At 38.5% G+C, this 18,651-nt stretch overlaps 1 protein-coding gene across 1 annotated transcript; it reads right to left on the bottom strand.

Annotated features, from left to right (window-relative positions):
• Nucleotides 1-4,108: 4,108 nt before the first annotated feature.
• LOC130140857 (secreted RxLR effector protein 161-like) lies at nucleotides 4,109-4,675 on the bottom strand. Its single transcript, XM_056321391.1, has one exon. It carries the CDS (start codon nucleotides 4,673-4,675, stop codon nucleotides 4,109-4,111), a length of 567 nt encoding a protein of 188 aa, XP_056177366.1.
• Nucleotides 4,676-18,651: the final 13,976 nt, after the last annotated feature.

Below are 18,651 nucleotides of genomic sequence, written 5' to 3'. Positions count from 1 at the left end.
AGGGTCTGAGAATGGTTTGATTATTGTCGTGTTGTGATTATAAATATTTGTTTCCGGTCAGGAGATTGCATGCTAGCCTAGCCTAGGTTTAGGGGTTGAACTCGCTGAGATTCGTCTCACGGTTGTGTAAACCGAAACATTTTCAGACCCCCAACCGTAGGATGCCGAGGACACCACCACTTTTTGGGATGCTGCATTTCATCCAGCGGTCGTTGAGCGTGCACCCCTGTGGAGACGGAGCAGAACGGAGAAGTGGCTGTTTGGGTTATTCCCAGCTGTTGGTGTTTCCTTTTTGGTTGTCGTGAACACTGTAAAAAGAGTTTTAAAATAGTAATATAAGTATGTACATATTTTCTGCGTTGATCGTTGTTTATTGGATGGCTATCCTTGGCTCATATTGTAATTGTCTGGGTTTGTTTATTTTATACTTCCACTTGTGCTTGATCTCTGTATGGGCGTGGGTCGGCGACGCTTCCTGGGACGTCGCAATTTATCGACCGAAGGTGGGATGCTCACGCTTCGTGGGGGTACGGGGCGTGACATTTCCCGATCCAATGATAATCGCTTGCAAGCTTTTTGTGATGCGGATTGGGCTGGTAGCTCTACCGACAGGAAGTCAACTGGAGGGTATGCTATTTTTCTTGGTCCTAATTTGATCTCTTGGAGCTCCAGAAAACAACGAACCGTAGCGCGCTCTTCCACAGAGTCTGAGTATAAAGCTCTTGCCGATGCTGCAGCTGAACTCATTTGGCTTGAGTCACTCTTTCAAGAGCTTGGGTTCCCTTTTCAAGGTCCCCCCATTCTTTGGTGCGATAATATTGGTGCCACTTATTTGTCTGCAAATCCAGTTTTCCATGCTCGTACCAAACATGTTGAAATTGACTTCCACTTTGTTCGTGATCGCGTTGCCAAACGACAACTCAGTGTGCAGTTTATCTCAACAGCTGACCAACTAGCTAATGCTCTCACCAAAGCTCTTCCCAAAGCACGTTTTGCATTTTTACGAGACAAGTTGAAGATTTGCAGTCTCGATTCTTCAACTTGAGGGGGTGTATCAACCAAATATATATCTACCAAATATAGGGTAATCAATTTTAGAAGATTTGGAATCTTATCTTTAGAAATTAGAAAGTTTTTGTATTTTATTTATTTCTTTCTTGCTAGTAAATCTTCTAGAATGTACTCTTAGGTATTTATATACCCCAACTAAGCTTAATGGAAATACGCAACGATTTCTATTTCAACAGTGAGAAGACAGCGTAATGATAAAAAATGGAACGGTAAATAACCAAAAGATACCCATACCTTCACTCGATGAATGCTCGGAAGAGGTGATCGCAAAGTTCCTCTCAGGAAAACGACATCGCTTAAATGGGTGAGCCAATATAGGGAGAAGTTGAGTAGCCTTGAAAATCGTTGCATTGGCATCCGGAGAAAATAGGAGGGATCGATACTCGTTCCACCAATCGCGAGTCTGATCAGGAATGCTAATGAAACTATGGGAGTCTACTCGCTTTGAGATAATACCAGTAATTTCAAGACAATTTCCAAATGCAACTTGCCCTTGAGAAAATGGGTATTCCATGGAGTAGACAATGGGTATAAAAATGCCTTGAACGAACCCAAATTGACGAGCACAGAAATGAGAGTTATAGATCTCAAAGCCTGGGTAGAACTTTCCATTGCTGGAAAAATCTAAAATTAAGTCCCTTAGAATGAGTACACCTTTTTAGAATAATTCGAGATCTATGTTATTATAGTCATAAAACGCTTGGTCAATATCAGCGACGTCGAAAGTGAACTCCAGAAGAAGTAAGATGCGTCTTAAGAAACATTCAAAAGAGGAAAAGCCAACAGGAATGAGCTTAACAAGCAAGAACATGTCCAAAATCCTGGATCTCTGTCAAACTCTTGGAAATGAATATCACTCCATTGGACAGGAGGCATTGGGTTACCGAATAGATCAGGGAACTATAATCGTACCCAACCAAGGAAAAGCCACAATGGGCCGAAAAAGGATCAAGATTTGCACTATAAAGAGAAATTTGTACGTCAGACAAGGACCTATAGAGAGTAGCCAGGACTATGCATCCCAAACCAATGTTTAGGCCATGAAAAAAGGCGTAGACAGCATCGACGAACTCCCGAGACATAATCACGGAAGGATGACAAAATACATAAGTGTGGCAAGCATGCTGTAATCTAGCCTACCATTCTCGGATATACAATCATTCCTGACACCTTACGGTTTTTGGTTTTTGTCGCCGACAAACACGCACATTCAGTTTTCTTTAGCTCCCCAAGGGAGGCAGTGTGCTTATCCAAGTCATATTCCACCTGAGCCCTCTGGATATGCTTGAGGTTCTGTCGTTGGTGCACATCAGCTAGTTTCTTCACAATCTCGGCCATTTGCCTTTCGCAAAATATTTCTTGCCCGTCGAGACGCACTATTTCATCCACTACAGCCTGCAAGGCGGCGTGTCCATCCTTTACATTTTGGCTAACTTCGTTCACATGATCATTAACATCTAAGTTACCTTGTTCCGCGATGGTCAGAGACATTATCGGCTTGTAGTTGCGTCGATAGACTCCAGTTTAGTAGCAAACTCCTTGTTGAAATCTTGAAGTTTCTCTTTGAGCCCAGAAGGCAAGGTAGAACTGATGCTATCCTTACACAACTCACCTTTGGAACTTCAGCTTCCCGCAAAATTGCTATTGAACAAGCAAGAACCAGACTGGCAAGGCTCTTCAACCTTTCAAGTGGTGGACTTCCAATGATTATGAACAACAATGTAGCTTTCGACCAACTTAAATGCTAAATCACCGGGGCTGGTTGTCAATACAAAAGAGGCTTCTTCCGGTATACGTTTGGCTTCAATAAGGGAATTCGGAGAGCTCTCGTCCCCAACGAGAAATGGTCGTTGAACTGAGCAAGAAGGTAATGATGGGGCGTCAGATTGATGCCGAGCAGAAACAGAGGTTGACGGAACAGTTGAATCATCAGTTCCACTTGGTATAGCAGGAGACGATGCAACATCGACAACTCGATGAGGCGCAAATGATGATGGATTTGATGACTATGCTCATGTGGTATCTAAAGTATCAGAAAATCAAAAGGTAAGTCACCAAGTTATATAATGGCAATGTAAGATATAACGTAATCCTTTTATGCGGAAAATTTATGACATCTAGGATCTTAGATCTTCATGATTTTCACAATAAGAGGGATGAAGACATACCTTTATCCATAGCGTTGCCCTTGACGATAATTGTTGCAGAAAACGGAAGAAATGAAGAAATCTGATTTCTCTCCTTTACCCACTTTTCTCTTAACGTATCTTATCGATGGAGGATAAAAATACAACGTTCTTTTTCGTGCGTTGTCGTGGGTGGAGAGAGGACCAGATTCTTTTATATATATCCATTCAAGTGGTGCCTTCCATCAAAGCATATCCCACTTCATAAGAGTTGCACCTCTTCGGAGGAACTTTAACTTCTCAATAGAATTACACCTTTTCATCTATTTTTCATAGCCAATACATTTTAGCACTTAAATATTTATTAAATCATTAATTCATAATATCATGTGGGCCACATTATTCTTACATTCTCCTACTTGGCCCATATGACCTTCTTTTCATGGTTTAATAAAGACCATAATGTGCATAATAATATTATGCTAAAACCTTTATTAAATTGCCTATCACATAATGATCATAGTTAAATAAAGAAACTAATGCGAGTCATAGCGGTTGTATGCCATTAATCGACATATTCCATGTACTACAACTACAGCTCCCTACTTAACATGATCCATAAATGAGAAGTATAGTAATGGTCCAACTATAATGTCTCTATTAGAGACTGTCTTGTTACACATTCATCTATTTCCATCATGTATACCAAATAGAAAACAGGAAATATCAGAAACACATAATTGAGCTCATAGTGTCAAATAAATAAACTTAATGCACTCATAATACAATCATTAATGACATCCAATAATACCCATCCTTTCAACATGTTCTTTAAATATTTTGGGCGGCAGTCCATTTGTTAAGGGATCTGCAATCATAAGGTTGGTGCTAATGTGCTCAATTGACACTCTTTATTTCTGAACTTCTTCTTTAACGGACAAGTATTTAATCTCGATATGTTTAGCACCCTTGGAGTACTTGTCGTTCTTAGAGAAGAAAACTGCTGCAGATTTATCACAATAAATTTTCAGCGGCCCGGCAATACTGTTGACAATCACAAGCCCTGAAATAAAGTTCCGCAGCCATATCCCATGAATAGTGGCCTCAAAGCATGCCACAAACTCAGCCTCCATAGTAGATGTAGCAATAACTGACTGCTTTGCACTTTTCCATGAAATTGCACCTCCAGCCAAAAGATACAAATAGCCAAAAGTTGATTTTCTTGTATCAGTACATCTGGCTAAGTCTGAATCTGAATATCCAATCACCTCAGGATGATCAGATCTTTTATAAGTGAGCATGTGATTCTTCGTTCCTTGCAAGTATCTGAGAACTTTCTTTGCAGCTTTCCAATGATCTAATCCTGGGTTACTTTGATACCTGCCCAGCATTCCGACAGCAAAACTAATGTCTGGTCTGGTGCAATTTTGAGCATACATTAAGCTTCCGACAACAGATGCATAAGGAATACTTTTCATTCGTTCTTGTTCCAATTCACTTTTTGGACATTGCATAAGACTAAATTTGTCACCTTTCTAAATTGGAACTGCTCATGCTGAACATTTATTCATATTAAATCTCTCTAAAATTTTATCAATATAGGCTTTCTGAGACAACCCTAACAATCCTTGTGATCTATCACGGAATATTTCTATTCCTATCACATACGTTGCCTCTCCCATATCTTTCATTTCAAAATTTTTAGAGAGAAATTTCTTGGTTTCATGTAACAAACCAAGATCATTAGTAGCAAGCAAAAGGTCATCAATATACAGAACTAGAAAAATAAACTTGCTCCCACTGACCTTCATGTATATACACCGATCAACAGTGTTTTCCTTAAATCCAAAAGAAGTTATGGTATCATTAAATTTAAGATACCATTGTCGGGAAGCTTGTTTAAGTCCATTTATTTATTTCTTTAACTTACACATCATGTGTTCCTTTCCTTTAATTGAAAAGCCCTCGGGTTGGTCCATATAAACTTCTTCCTCTAAATTTCCATTAAGAAAGGCAGTTTTAACATCCATTTGGTGTAACTCTAAATCGTAATGAGCCACCAAAGCCATAATGATTCTAAGTGAGTCTTTCTTGGAGATTGGTGAAAATGTCTCCTTATAGTCAATGCCTTCTTTCTGAGTAAAACCTTTAGCAACAAGTTTGGCCTTATATCGTTCGATATTACCTTTTGAGCTGCGCTTGGTCTTAAAGACCCATTTACACCCGACCTTTTTGCATCCTTCAGGCAATTTAACGAGATTCCAAACTTGATTTTGATCCATAGATTTTAACTCTTCTTCCATGGCATTCAACCATTGAGTAGAATCATCACATTTCATGGCTTGTGAAAATGAACCTGGATCATTACCAATTCCTAAGTCAATTTCTGACTCTTGTAGATAAACCACGTAGTCATTAGAAATAGCCGACCTCCTTTCTCTTTGAGATCTTCTTAATGCTATTTCTTGTGGCTCAACTACTATAGGTTCAATATTGACATTTTCATTATGAAGTGTTTGATCATTAATTTGTTGTTCTTGATTATTGTTAGATTGAACTATACAACAACTTTAGAAGTTTTGGGTAGAGGAACTTCCACCCTAACTTCTTGAATGCAAACATCACGCATTCTTTCACTCCCACTAATGTCAACATTTTCAATGAACCTAGCATTTCCAGATTCAACAATTCTTGTACTATGATTAGGACAGTAAAATCTATACCCTTTGGATTTCTCTGCATAACCAATGAAGTAACCACCGGTTGTTCTTAAATCCAATTTCTTTTCATGTGGATTGTAAATTCTTACTTCTGCTGGACAACCCCAAACATGCAGGTGTTGTAAACTGGGTTTCCTTCCCGTCCACAGTTCAAAGGGAGTCTTTGGAACTGCCTTACTAGAAACCCTATTTAATAAATACATAGAAGTCTTTAATGCATGCATCCACAATGATAAGGGTAGAGATGAATAACTCATCATACTCCTAACCATTTCTATTAAAGTACGATTACGCCTTTCTGCTACACCATTTTGTTGTGGTGTACTTGGCATTGTGTATTGAGCACAAATACCATATCTTTCAAGGAATTTAGCAAATGGACCCGGACATTGTCCCGATTCATTGTACTTTCCATAATATTCACCACCTCTATCCGACCTTACTATTTTCACCTTTTTTATCTAATTGCCTTTCGACCTCTTTAATATACACCTCAAGTGCATTCACTGATTGAGATTTATCATGCAATAGATAAATATAACCATAATGTGAAAAATCATCAATAAAGGTGATAAAATAACTTTCTTTACCAAAAGATGGAACATCAAAAGGACCACATATATCGGTGTGCATAATCTCAAGAAGCTCTGTGCTTCTTGTGGCACCTTTCTTACTGTGCTTTATTTGTTTACCCTTAATACAATCAATACATACTCGAAGATCAGTAAAATCCAAATTTGGAAGAATTTCATTCTTCACTAATCTTTGCATTCTTTCTTTGGATATATGACCCGAACGTTTATGCCACAAGTAAGTAGAATTCTCATCCACTAAATTGCGTTTAGTGCCAACATTATAATGCAAGGTCATTAAGGTCTCAGTAAAAGCATTATCAAGTTTAAACTTGTAGAGACCATCACATAAAATTCCAGTTCCAATAAGATTATTATTCTTATACAAACTGAAAGATCCACAACCAAACTTAAAAGAGAATTCCGCTACATCAAGTTTTGGCAAAGAAACTAAATTGCGGGAAAAAGTAGGTACATAAAGGGTTCGAAACAAATCCAAATAATGCCCAATATCTAAGATCAAACGATAAGTGCCAATGCCTTCAACTGGAGCTTTGTTTCTATTCCCCATGAGCACATAATTCTCATTTGGCTTTATGGTTTGGATCGAAAGAAATCCATGCATCATATTTGAAACATGAGTGGTGGCACCAGAATTAATCCACCAAGTATTATGAGGAACTTTAGTAAAGTTTGATTCAAAACATACTAAAGAACAAGGCTTACCTTTCTTTTCGAACCAAGCTTTACGCTTCAGACAATCTTTCTTCATGTGTCCAATTTTATTGCAAAAGTGACACTTAATAAGATTGTGTTCCTTCTTGTGGATTTGAGAAACCTTAGAAGAGTCATTCAAGTTGTGTAAACCGTTCTTCTTGCTCCTTCCACCTTTCCTTTTGGAATTCTTCTCAGCTTCTTGATGACTTAAGAGATGAACAAAATGAGCATTTTGATTCTTTATCCTTGTTTCCTCTTGAACAAGCATACTGGCCAATTCATTTACATTCCACTTGTCTTTTATAGTGTTGTAATTCATTTGAAATAGCCCATATTGTTCATGAGGCAAGGAATTAAGTATGAACTGTACTCAAAAGTACTCATCCACGTTCATTCCCAAAGTCCTTAATTTTGCTGCTAAGTTTGTCATCTCTAGTACATGTTCATGCATGGTACGTGAACCATCATATTTCATGGTGGTCAAAGTACTCATCAATGTATCAGCTAGTGACTTATCAGCAGTTTGAGAACGCTCTTCCACAAATTTCATAAATTCCTTAGCATTGTCAGTTTTGGGAAGAGTTGTCTTTAAGTTATTTGCAGCTGTCATTCGCATAAACATTAAGCTTAATCTGTTTGATCTTTCTCAAGCTTTATGGAGAGACCTTTCATTATTGCTGCTCTCATCAGTAATAGCAGCCGGTTTCTCAATTTGAAGTACTAAATCAAGATCCAAGACACCTAAGTGAAATTGGACTTGTTCACTCCAATTAAGGAAATTCATTCCATTGAATAAAGGAACAGACGAAGCATGCGAATGCAGAGAAACAGGTACAGATACTGCAAATATAAAAGAATATACTCATACATTAATACTTTGAGAATATCACATTATCATATTCAAATTAAACATTACATGTATATCATAGTTCTCCTTTGGGTGATCTTATAATATACAAATGTACAATAAACCACAATAATGCTAATAACTTTTATTTGGTAATTATAAATACACCCTATTAAAATTTATTTGATAACTTTGGATATACAAACAAATTTAACAAGACATATTAATTACCAACTATTATGTTCATGAATTATAAGAAATTGATTAACCTTTGGGTCAATCCCTAACTCCTTATAATAAATGAACGTCAATATACCCATGACACCAATAAAGATATGTAATATATCAATTCCAATCATAGCATCAATTAATCATGGGTAATTGAAAGAAACATTATACAATTTCAAAAATTCAAGACATTGTGGTTCGGCCACTTTGGTGACTAACAAACCACTCATAATTGAATTCTTGAAATTGTAAAACACTATAATTGTTTCATTCATAAACATTTACCAAAATTGCATGCTGAGGGTAAAATCGTAAATTAATGCATAAGGAAAAAACTGTAAAATCAGGATCGATAGGGGGCAGAACCGTAAATTCAGCATCCAGTGGCACAATGGTAAACAATTCAGTCAATGGCAAAACAGTAAATCAAACGGTCTAGGGCAGAATCGTAAATAAACATATAAGAGGCAGAAACATAATTAGCGGAGAAGGGCAGAACCGTAAATAAACGACGGAGAGGGCAGCAGGCGCGTGTGGTGCATTCGCCTCAACTGCTGCGTGGGCGCGTGGCGACCACGCGCCTAATGCATGCACGAGCGCGTGTGACGCATACACCCGTGCCTTCACCGAGGGCGTTACGCGCACACGCTTGGCTCGTGGATCCACGCGCCTACAACCGCAGCGTGTGCGTGGCTCCACGTGCCTTCTTGATCACGCCCATTCGCTAAATTTTTTTTTTTTAGGCATTCTACCATTCAAGTCTCCTCCAACAGCCGATCTCCGATCAAATTAATGAGTGGGTTTTGGAGACCACTCCGCCACAACCACACAGATCCAAGATTCGGCGAAATAAATTAGAACAAGAAATCATTTCAACAACTTTGGCAAATAACAAAAAGACCAAAATCGTTTAACGAATCCAAACCCATAAACCATAATCGAAAAATTATGAGATCTTAAACCTTGCTCTGATACCAACTGTAAGATATAACGTAATCCTTTTATGGGGAAAATTTATGACATCTAGGATCTTAGATCTTCATGATTTTCACAATAAGAGGGATGAAGACATACCTTTATCCATAGCATTTCCCTCGAAGATAATTGTTGCAGAAAACGGAAGAAACGAAGAAATCTGATTTCTCTCCCTTACCCACTTTTCTCTTAACATATCTTATCGATGGAGGATAAAAATAAATGTTCTTTTTCATGCGTTGTCGTGGGTGGAGAGAGGACCAGATTCTTTTATATATACCCATTCAAGTGGTGCCTTCCATCAAAGCATATCCCACTTCATAAAAGTTGCACCTCTTCCGAGGAACTTTAGCTTCTCAATAGAATTACACCTTTTCTTCTATTTTTCATAGCCAATACATTTTAGCATTTAAATATTTATTAAACCATTAATTCATAATATCATGTGGGCTACATTATTCTTACAGGCAATTCAAAATTAGAGCAAGTAAAGATTAAGTACTATATTTTAAGCCGGAAGAAATATACAACATATATATTGGTAGGAGGTTGTTGAGATAAGTTAGTAGGTGCATCTGGCAAAACCCATCCATTTGTGCTAATTGGTGTCTCTGCACATTATTTTAAGATCCTAATGTTAAGAAATGACTACCGATGTGTTATGAGATACTCACTATAAATCGCCATAGGAGTTAGAGTGGAGACAAGCGACAGATCTCAAAGTACAAGGGGCGAAGGTCATAGCTTGTGTCAATAGAAACAGCTCCACTGTTATCATCAACTGAATTTCGACAGAAGCGGCTTGATCTTCTCGGCTTTTAATTGGTAAATCTATGACAAACAGAGGGGTAAAACCTCAAGCTGGTTTACCCATCAACTGTCACATGTCATTCAATTCAATAATTTGACAGTAAAATTTAACAGAAACTAACGGATAGTAAATTTGTCACGGGTATACCAGCTTGGGGGTTTTTGTGATAAAAAATTTAGTTTGGGATAAATTTATCGTAAGCGTACCAGTTTGGGGTTTTTTATTGTATTAACCCTTTCTTCATAGCCATACTTTCGCTTAGTAAATCTGTGATAAATAGAGGGGTAAAACCTCAAACTGGTATACTCATCTACTGTCATATGTCATTGAACTCAGCAATTTGATGGTAAAATTTAACGGAAACTAACGGAGGGTAAATTTGTCACAGGTATACTAGTTTGAGGGTTTTGTGGTAAAAAATTTAGTTTTAGATAAATTTGTCACAAGCGTACCAGTTTAGGGTTTTTCATTGTATTAATCCTTTCTTCATAGCCATACTTTCGCTTGGCCATGAAAGGGAATTTGTGGGAATATGGAATTGGCATAGGCACGGCTTGGAAAAGACCAAATTGCCTAGCACAATATTGCGTGGAATATATCTCAAAGCTATGATATAATCTTCCTTTCTTGGACATTCTCATAAGGAGATCGAGCGGAGGAGCACACATACCCAGAAATTATAGGACTCCTCTTGAGCAGAAAAATTGAAGAGGTAATTCAATTCATTGGCATCATAAGGAAAGAATTGAACACTCTCTGGATCAGTTTCTAGAAGTGCCCGAAGGTGAAATGCAAAAGAGGAATTTCCCTCAGGGATATTCAAAGGTGAACGAATTAGCAACCGACACCCAAATGAGAGAGGAACAGGGGGTTGTAATGCTGGAAGAACATGATGATGAAAAACACGAAGCTCACTATTGAAAGGGATGGAAAGTATAAGGCCATCCAAGATTGCATCAGCCAGAACGAATCAAACAAGGTACCATCCTCTTTAGACCTCATAGCTGAGGACGTATGCGTGAAGCCTCTATACAATGTGGCTAAAATTAGTGGACCCAAGGCGATTGTCTTACCTGCTGCAAGATTATAAGTGAGATGAAGAAAATCCTTAGATACTTTGAGCGATGAATTAAAAAGATGTACTTATAAAGCTAGTAAAGCAGGAAAGCTGTGTGTTCATTATAATCGATGGGACCAAAAGTACAACAAAATCGATCGAGCAATCTGCCATAAGCAAGAGCACTATCAGGAACATAGGGAACCTCGAGGGAGTCCATGTCTTTTACAGATATGCCATTGGGAGAAAAACCAAATATGGCATAGATGTCTAAAAGGGTACTTGAAATTGGGCCCTAGGAAAAGAAGAAGCAGTTGGTCGATGGGGACCAAAAGCTAATAGTGGCACCTAGAAGCCCCATGTTTAAGTTGTAGGACAACATGCTAAGCTCCAAAACGGTCTTTATCCCGGCTCCTTTCTAGGCAAGTATCACTCTTCATCCATAAATACCACCTATGAAAGTTTGCTTCGAAAGAAGGAAAACCTCGAAATTGAGAAGATGCAGTAGTCCAAATATCCATGATGGAAGGCCTTCGGATAGTAAGTAGCTTTTCACGTTTTTGAGGAAAACAAGGCCTGAGAGAAGTTTGGATTTGTTGATGGTTAAGGAAATAGGGACCAATAGCAAGGTTCTCAAGATATCTATCGACTAAATTTAGAAGGCGAAAATAGCAACTATTAGAGCTTTCATCACGTTGTAGATAGCTTGCTCGAGAATATTGAGGAGCATTGGACACTATGAGGAATAGTTGTGACATCCTGAGTTTTGCTTATCATATAATAATGATTAGGCTATAAAGCTCAATATTATTGAGTACGGAGTTCGAATGGAATTGTTTATGCTCGGGGTACGAGCAACATGAAATGAGCTTGTGAATTAATATTAACAAACACGGTTGGAGGCGGGTGACACTAGTTACTAAATTGTAATACTAGGTCACATATTGAGATCGAACGATCTTTCAATCTTCGGTCTAGTGATCATAAGAATTAAGCTTACCATTCGGTATTGTCGCCAATGATTTTATGACTTTAGTAAATTGAGAGATACATTGTACATGTTCATTCTAGCTATGAGACATTAATGAAATGTTCACTTATATGATTTGTGGAAGTAGACACCCAGTCCTCACCATGACTGAAAATCTTAGAGCCATGTTTGGTATTTTAATTTTTCTAATTTCGAAAATTTGAACTCAATTTTGCATGGAAATATACATATGTCCACTAAACTTGACACCTCAACTCTCACATGCAAGAAGCAATTGTTGAGATAGGCAAGACAAGTGTTCAAGGCTTTGACACCAAATGACAAGTGTCATTGAGGTTATCACAATTGGCAATTAACATGCAATATTGAGCTCAAAACTTCTAAGAAGACTTGAGCTCGGGCCGAACCCCATATCTCACCTTGCAATCCATTTTTCTCTCAATCCTCTTCACCCAAAAGCTCTAAAGAATTAAGCACTCAAGTAGATTGAGGTTCGATTATTCCAATCAAGCCAACAAGTAAGTGAAATTGCTAAGTTTAATGCTATAATGATCTTCTTGCTTCTCGGTGAGTGAGTGTAGTCTGGGCATGGTAGCCTTCTAGTTTCTCATCAGTTTGTTGAATTTGTGTTAAAAATTGTCCTTGCAAGTGTAATTAAGTCAATTTTGTTGTCTCTCGGCTCATTGGAGCCGGACATAGGCGAGGGATGACTTATGGCTCTCGGGTTGTCCTAGAAATTGTGGAAACTGTGTTGTGTTGGTGAACTGTTGGTGCTTGGCTTGGTGGTTGAGTCTAGAAATGTTGTTGCCGTAAGACCTCGGAGTGAGATACCACAGACATAGAACCATGGAGGTTCGGACAGCGAACCGGAAGTAGCCCACGCATACCGGATGGCGAACCGGCGTAAATCCGTGAGTCGGGCGAGGAAAAGATCACATGAAAGTTTAAGAAACAAGGCGTGTGAGTTCGTGTGCACTTATGTGGTTTTGTGTTCGCGATGCATTCTTTGGTTCTTGCATTGATGGTCTTGTATTGTCCAATTCGGTCCACATGTGCTAAGTCTATGATTGTGAGTCTTTAGTTGTTCTTGTAGTTGTCTCAATAGTGTTAGTATTGAGTACCATATTTGCGTTGTCTTGGACGAACCTCATGACTGTGTGGTGGGCGAATCTTGTAGTGTAGAACTTAGTTATTTCACTTGCTAGGCTTCTGCTCAATCCTCTATTTTTCAGATAATTAGCATGGACATTCCACCAATTGCACATTACGAAGCGCCCATTTACTTCAAGGGCTCTCTCGAGGACATGATCATCCTTGAGTCTACTATGACATTCATGTAGTACAAAGCTACGGTTTGGGTAGATATAGGGCATCCGGAGTGGATTCCCATTCAGTTTGTGGCATGGTACATTAACCGTAACGGCGAACTACTTAGACCCCTTCGATTTGAGGATGACAGCGATGACAGCGAGTAGATAGGCGGGTCGCCGTGGGCTATGAAGTTTTTTCTTGGTACAAACAGATCTTTTTGTGAGATGAGATAGCTGGGTAGAGGAGCATAGGCACTTTTTGGCCCTTCCCAAGCGCTTGTTAATACTCTTTTGGTATATGGAAGGATTATGTGAATAGTAAGAATGTAATGAACCTTCTATATAAATATGAAATGAAAGTGATATGTTATGATACTTGCGCCTTGTCTTGACAAGTCAGGCATATACGATTATGAATTGGCTTTCGTTTACGCAATGAAAAGGAAAGATTAAAAGAGCATGTATTAGTAATTGACATCCTGGGGCGTCACAATAGCGAGGTAAAGAACAGAGGAAGAACTCAAGGGTTTTAGGCCAAAACGACAATAGGGTTTAAGATAGATGACGGAAGAGATAAAAATCAGATTTTTGCGTATATACGCTTGCTCGAGATGAATAGTGAAATTACAGACGATGATCCGTATGATCTGTAATCATAATATGATATCCATAAGTAATCAAGGTAACGCCTTGAAACGCTACCAAAAGATATAGTCTGACCAGCTGTGCAGGGAGTACTAAACGTCGAAAAATAGGACGCGTGTCAGGGTTATCTACAAGAAGACGTGCAGAAATAAGGTATTTTCTTCAAAATAATTAAATTTCAAATTTAATCCTTTTAAAAGGGGGCATATGTTCGATATAAAAAAAAGAGGCATATGTTGACATAAAAAATAATCTAATCGTTTATACACATGTGCCTGGCACGTGAATAAAGAAAACATGTCAATAGCATGTGAACACGGATAAAAATAATCACATGTGCTATACACGAGCACTATCTTGCACATATTGGTCTATTGACGGTCACAAGAGTCAACACGTGGCAATTGATGACAATGATCTTTAATGCCACGTGTCTAGTTGTTGAAATACGATAACGGACGGCTCACAAACCCCAATATGGGCACCGGCGATGAGTTTTTATACCATTCATGTTAGGAACGTACAACAGAAACTCGATACCTTTCGGGCTGGAAGATCACCAAGAGGGAGCTTAAGTTCGAGCATGTTAATATATCTAGTTGGATCCACCTTTACTCAAAAGCTTAAGCTAGTGAGTTATGGGCTAACTATGATATATTAACTGCTCTACACTATATTAATTCTCTGATGTGGGATTTCTTTAACATAGCTCACACGTGCATCCTAACAATTCAAAACTTGAAACTATTGAGACGTGTCGCGAACTCACCTCCTACGCGGTGCACAACCTAGGAGTTCGGCTAATGGATTATTAAGTCTAAGTCTAACTTGGACTCTCCCAAGCCCTATCAATTCGCGATTTAAGATTTAAGTTCTTAAAATGCAAACTTTTCGTGCTAGAGTTGCCACTAATCTATTTGCGGTGGGTCGATTAAAAACTCAAATAAAGTATAGGAAGATATACTTTATTCCTACGAACTAGAAATTATGAGTACGGGGACTTGGTTACGCTAGATTATTCTAACGCCTTTTCGGTACCTTTTCTTTTCATGAAAAAGGCTTAAGCTGGCAATCCGGATCCATTTTATTACCTAGTTGCTAATATATGGGGTGATTATGCGGGTGCGCAATCCACTAATTTAATACCCAATAAAGAAAGTAGTAAATAAATTCCTAGCTTAGGAGAACAATGTACCTTTTAGTAAGGTAAGCATCTGCATTGTTAGCTAGAAAATCACACAAGCAACTCTAATATGATTTCTAATTAACAAACAATTCACTCAGCATATTTTTTTTTGGGTTTTCTCTCTATTAAAATGAAAACTAATCTAAGTGTAATGACGTGCAAAATATGACACGCGATTAATGAAACTTAACATGCAAACTACATGTCATGCGACGAAATGACCTAATTCTAGTGACAGGCAAATGATGTATTTTTGGTATTTTTCATTAAAATTCGGAATAATTAAAAACTCCTGAAATAACATGCAATCTATTAGGACTAGAAAAACCCCTAATTTAAAATAGGAAATAAACTACCCTAAATCCCAATTTAAATTAAGCAATTATCCTATCTTCTAGATATATTCACGATTTCCTAAGCATACAAAATTTCTAATTTAAATTCTAACTAATATTTTTGGATTTTCTTTTTAAAGGGGAAATAAATTAAACAAAGATAGCAATCACACGCCAACCACCCACATGATCCGCAAAATCCATTTATCATGTTCAAATTAGGAAAACGAATCAGGCTAGCGATGATATCCACATGATCGTCGCTATCGATAAAAACTGACCGTTTGAATTTAGAAAGCGGATAAGATATGTTATCATACCCAAGTGGTTATAGATAAGATAACAATCTTTTGTACCGCCGCGTATCCTTAAGGTTAAGATCAGATTGTCGTCCGGGTACGTCACTAAATTAGGAAAAACTCCTAATTTGGGGTATTTTAAATATTGCGCATATCACACACATTATCTCTAAGATACCTAACAATCCACCAAAGATATCACGAAATATTCAAACACCGAAAAATTCTAGTAAATTAAATATTCTAAGAATATGGGATGAGTATCTTACCTAATTTCGCAGATAATTTCCAAGTTTGAATCCTCTCGGGATCGGACTCATGGATTGAGACGAGGTGGCCGACGGTGGGTGCGGCCATGAGGACGACGGCGGTGGGTCAGATGACGCTCGGTTCTTGACGGGGAGGGCACGCCAATGGACTGGACGACGGGCCGGCGATGAGGCTTGACTTGGTCGCGGTCAGCAACTCGGCTTGGGCTGCTCGCAATGGGGTGCTCACAACGGAGCTCGGCTTGGATCAGTAGCTCGTCACCTTGGCATGCGGTGTGGTGCTCGGCCAAGGTGATGGTGTGGCCGACCATGAGGCGGGCTGAGTTAATGTCAAGGAATCTCCACGTGACGGTGCAAGGCAAAGCCCAGAGCTGGATACCGTGGAATCGCCCAAGAAAATTTGCTTGTAATTGCAATCGATCACCGCGGGAGTTGCTGGACAAACGTTGAAGGCAGCGTCGGGATTGGACTGCAATTTGACTTAAGAAAACCTGCAACGAGAAAGATTCAGATGTGGCTAAAGTAGTGACTTGGCGAGGACAATCTCAGACACGCTGGGAAATTGGCGGGTGCTGGTGCTTCGCTGGTCGTCAGGGCTGGGTCTTCGGAACAAGTGACCACGATGGCAGAAGGCACACAGTGGTGTGAGGCACAGCCACGATTTGAAGACCTGGTGCAGTTGCCAGGAGAGCTTCACGATTTTCCCTATAACTCACAATGAGACAATCCAGGAAGAGGACAAAACCACCGCCTCCCTTTTCTCTCTTTTTTTTTCTCTCGCTTTGTGGCCGTGTATGTAAGTTGTGCGGCCCTCCTCCTCCTTTTCTTGTATCGCTGCGTCTTTTATAGTGTCAGGGCATAAAATTTTGGACAAGGAAAAGAAATATATCCTTTGATTTCCCCTCAATCAAGTGAGATTGATTTTTATTTCCTCTCCTTTCTTCTATACTGCCAATTTCACGTGAATATGACAAGAGAATCATGCAACCGCTCCACCAATTCTTTCCTCGCAAATGGTGGTCAATTTCCCTCTTGCACATTCCATAATCTTGACCAAATTTTTCAAAATCCATGTACGCTCATATATCCCAAAGATTATTGCCATTTATTCATTATGTGACCGAATCTTGGCAAATAATATAAAAACTATAAATGCAGTCGCCTAAAGGGTAATGTGGGCTTGACCAAGTTTTCGTTCATGCGAACTTAAATTCAAGACCATCCGCTCAAGTTCATTCGCCGCCAGTCCAATGAATATGCAATTAATGTAATTAAAACATATGATAAATGCTCCTAAAAATCTATGTGCAGTTTAAGTGATCTTTTTGTTTAGGGGTCAGGAATAGATCCCTAATTTTTCTATGCAATAAATACCTAAATGAGTTGCCAAAATTTAGGTGTTAACAAGACGACTAACATTTAGGATGCACGTTGTGGAGGGAATGGTTACCATTCAGAGACCCGGTCATGGAACGATCATTGATAACTACAAAACTATCCCCACATGAGGAAGACAGTTATTAAAAAATGTGGACAAGTAAAGTATGCGGAAATAAAGGAGAACGGATGAGGTTGATGGAAGTTAGTTACGGAAGCATAACTGCTAGGCATCATCGAGGAGTGGTTACTACGCAAAAATAAAAGAGTATAGATAAGGTCGATGGAAGTTACTTGAATAAGCATAACTGGACATCGTTGACGGGCAGTTACTACACATTCACTATAAATACCACCGGCTATGCAACAAAGAACCCCCCACACATATAAAATAAAATGTTATCTTCAATTATCTTTAAATTTTCCTGCACGGTACTTTCATTTCCTAGTTGTAGCTTTCAAATTCGTATCATCAATTAAATTTCGACGTGCATTTTTAACCTTGTATTGCGTTGCCGATTAAATTCTGGCATGATATTCCGGTGTAATCAGACCTTGTCGTTGATTAAATTTCGGCAAAGTTTGTTTACATTTGTATCCACTATATTTTATGGATTTTACCGTCGATTAAATTCTGGCACGGTTCAAATTTGTATAGTTTCGATCAAATTGAAGTTGTTGATTTCATGGTTTGTTTGGAAACTTCCTATCTGAAATCACCACAGAACCCGGTCTCCTCTCACTAAAAGCCGAAAAACGACTTTCAATGAAAGATATTTCGTCGCGGAAGTAATTTTGGCGAAACAGATGTGTATTTTTCTTCATCGTTCATAACAACATCCCAATGCAATTGTGGCAAACCGCACAAGAAGTCTTGGAATGCTTATTCCACTGGACCATTAACCCACGTTTTGCGAGGGAATGGATTTATGAATATATTCACCATTTCAACTTATATACATGTATTCAGACAATGAAAGAGCTCATATGCATATAAAATATGCAAGTTCTATAAAAAAACATTTATATTTCGCATTTAAAGATTGATATTTACGTATCCAAGAAAACTTAACCATAAAAGTTAATTGAGATTCATGGAAAAATTATAATGATTT

This window comes from Syzygium oleosum, unplaced genomic scaffold (assembly GCF_021117445.2).
Source record: "Syzygium oleosum isolate NSW1041296 unplaced genomic scaffold, Sole_v2.1 Sole_v2.22, whole genome shotgun sequence".
NCBI lineage: Eukaryota > Viridiplantae > Streptophyta > Magnoliopsida > Myrtales > Myrtaceae > Syzygium > Syzygium oleosum.
Note: the sequence above shows the minus strand (reverse complement) of the source record. Positions and strands in the feature narration are given on the sequence as shown.

Bases quoted from the DNA above. Each gene is read 5' to 3' on its own strand.
- LOC130140857 (XM_056321391.1), bottom strand. From the start codon at position 4,675: ATGAAAAGTATTCCTTATGCATCTGTTGTCGGAAGCTTAATGTATGCT.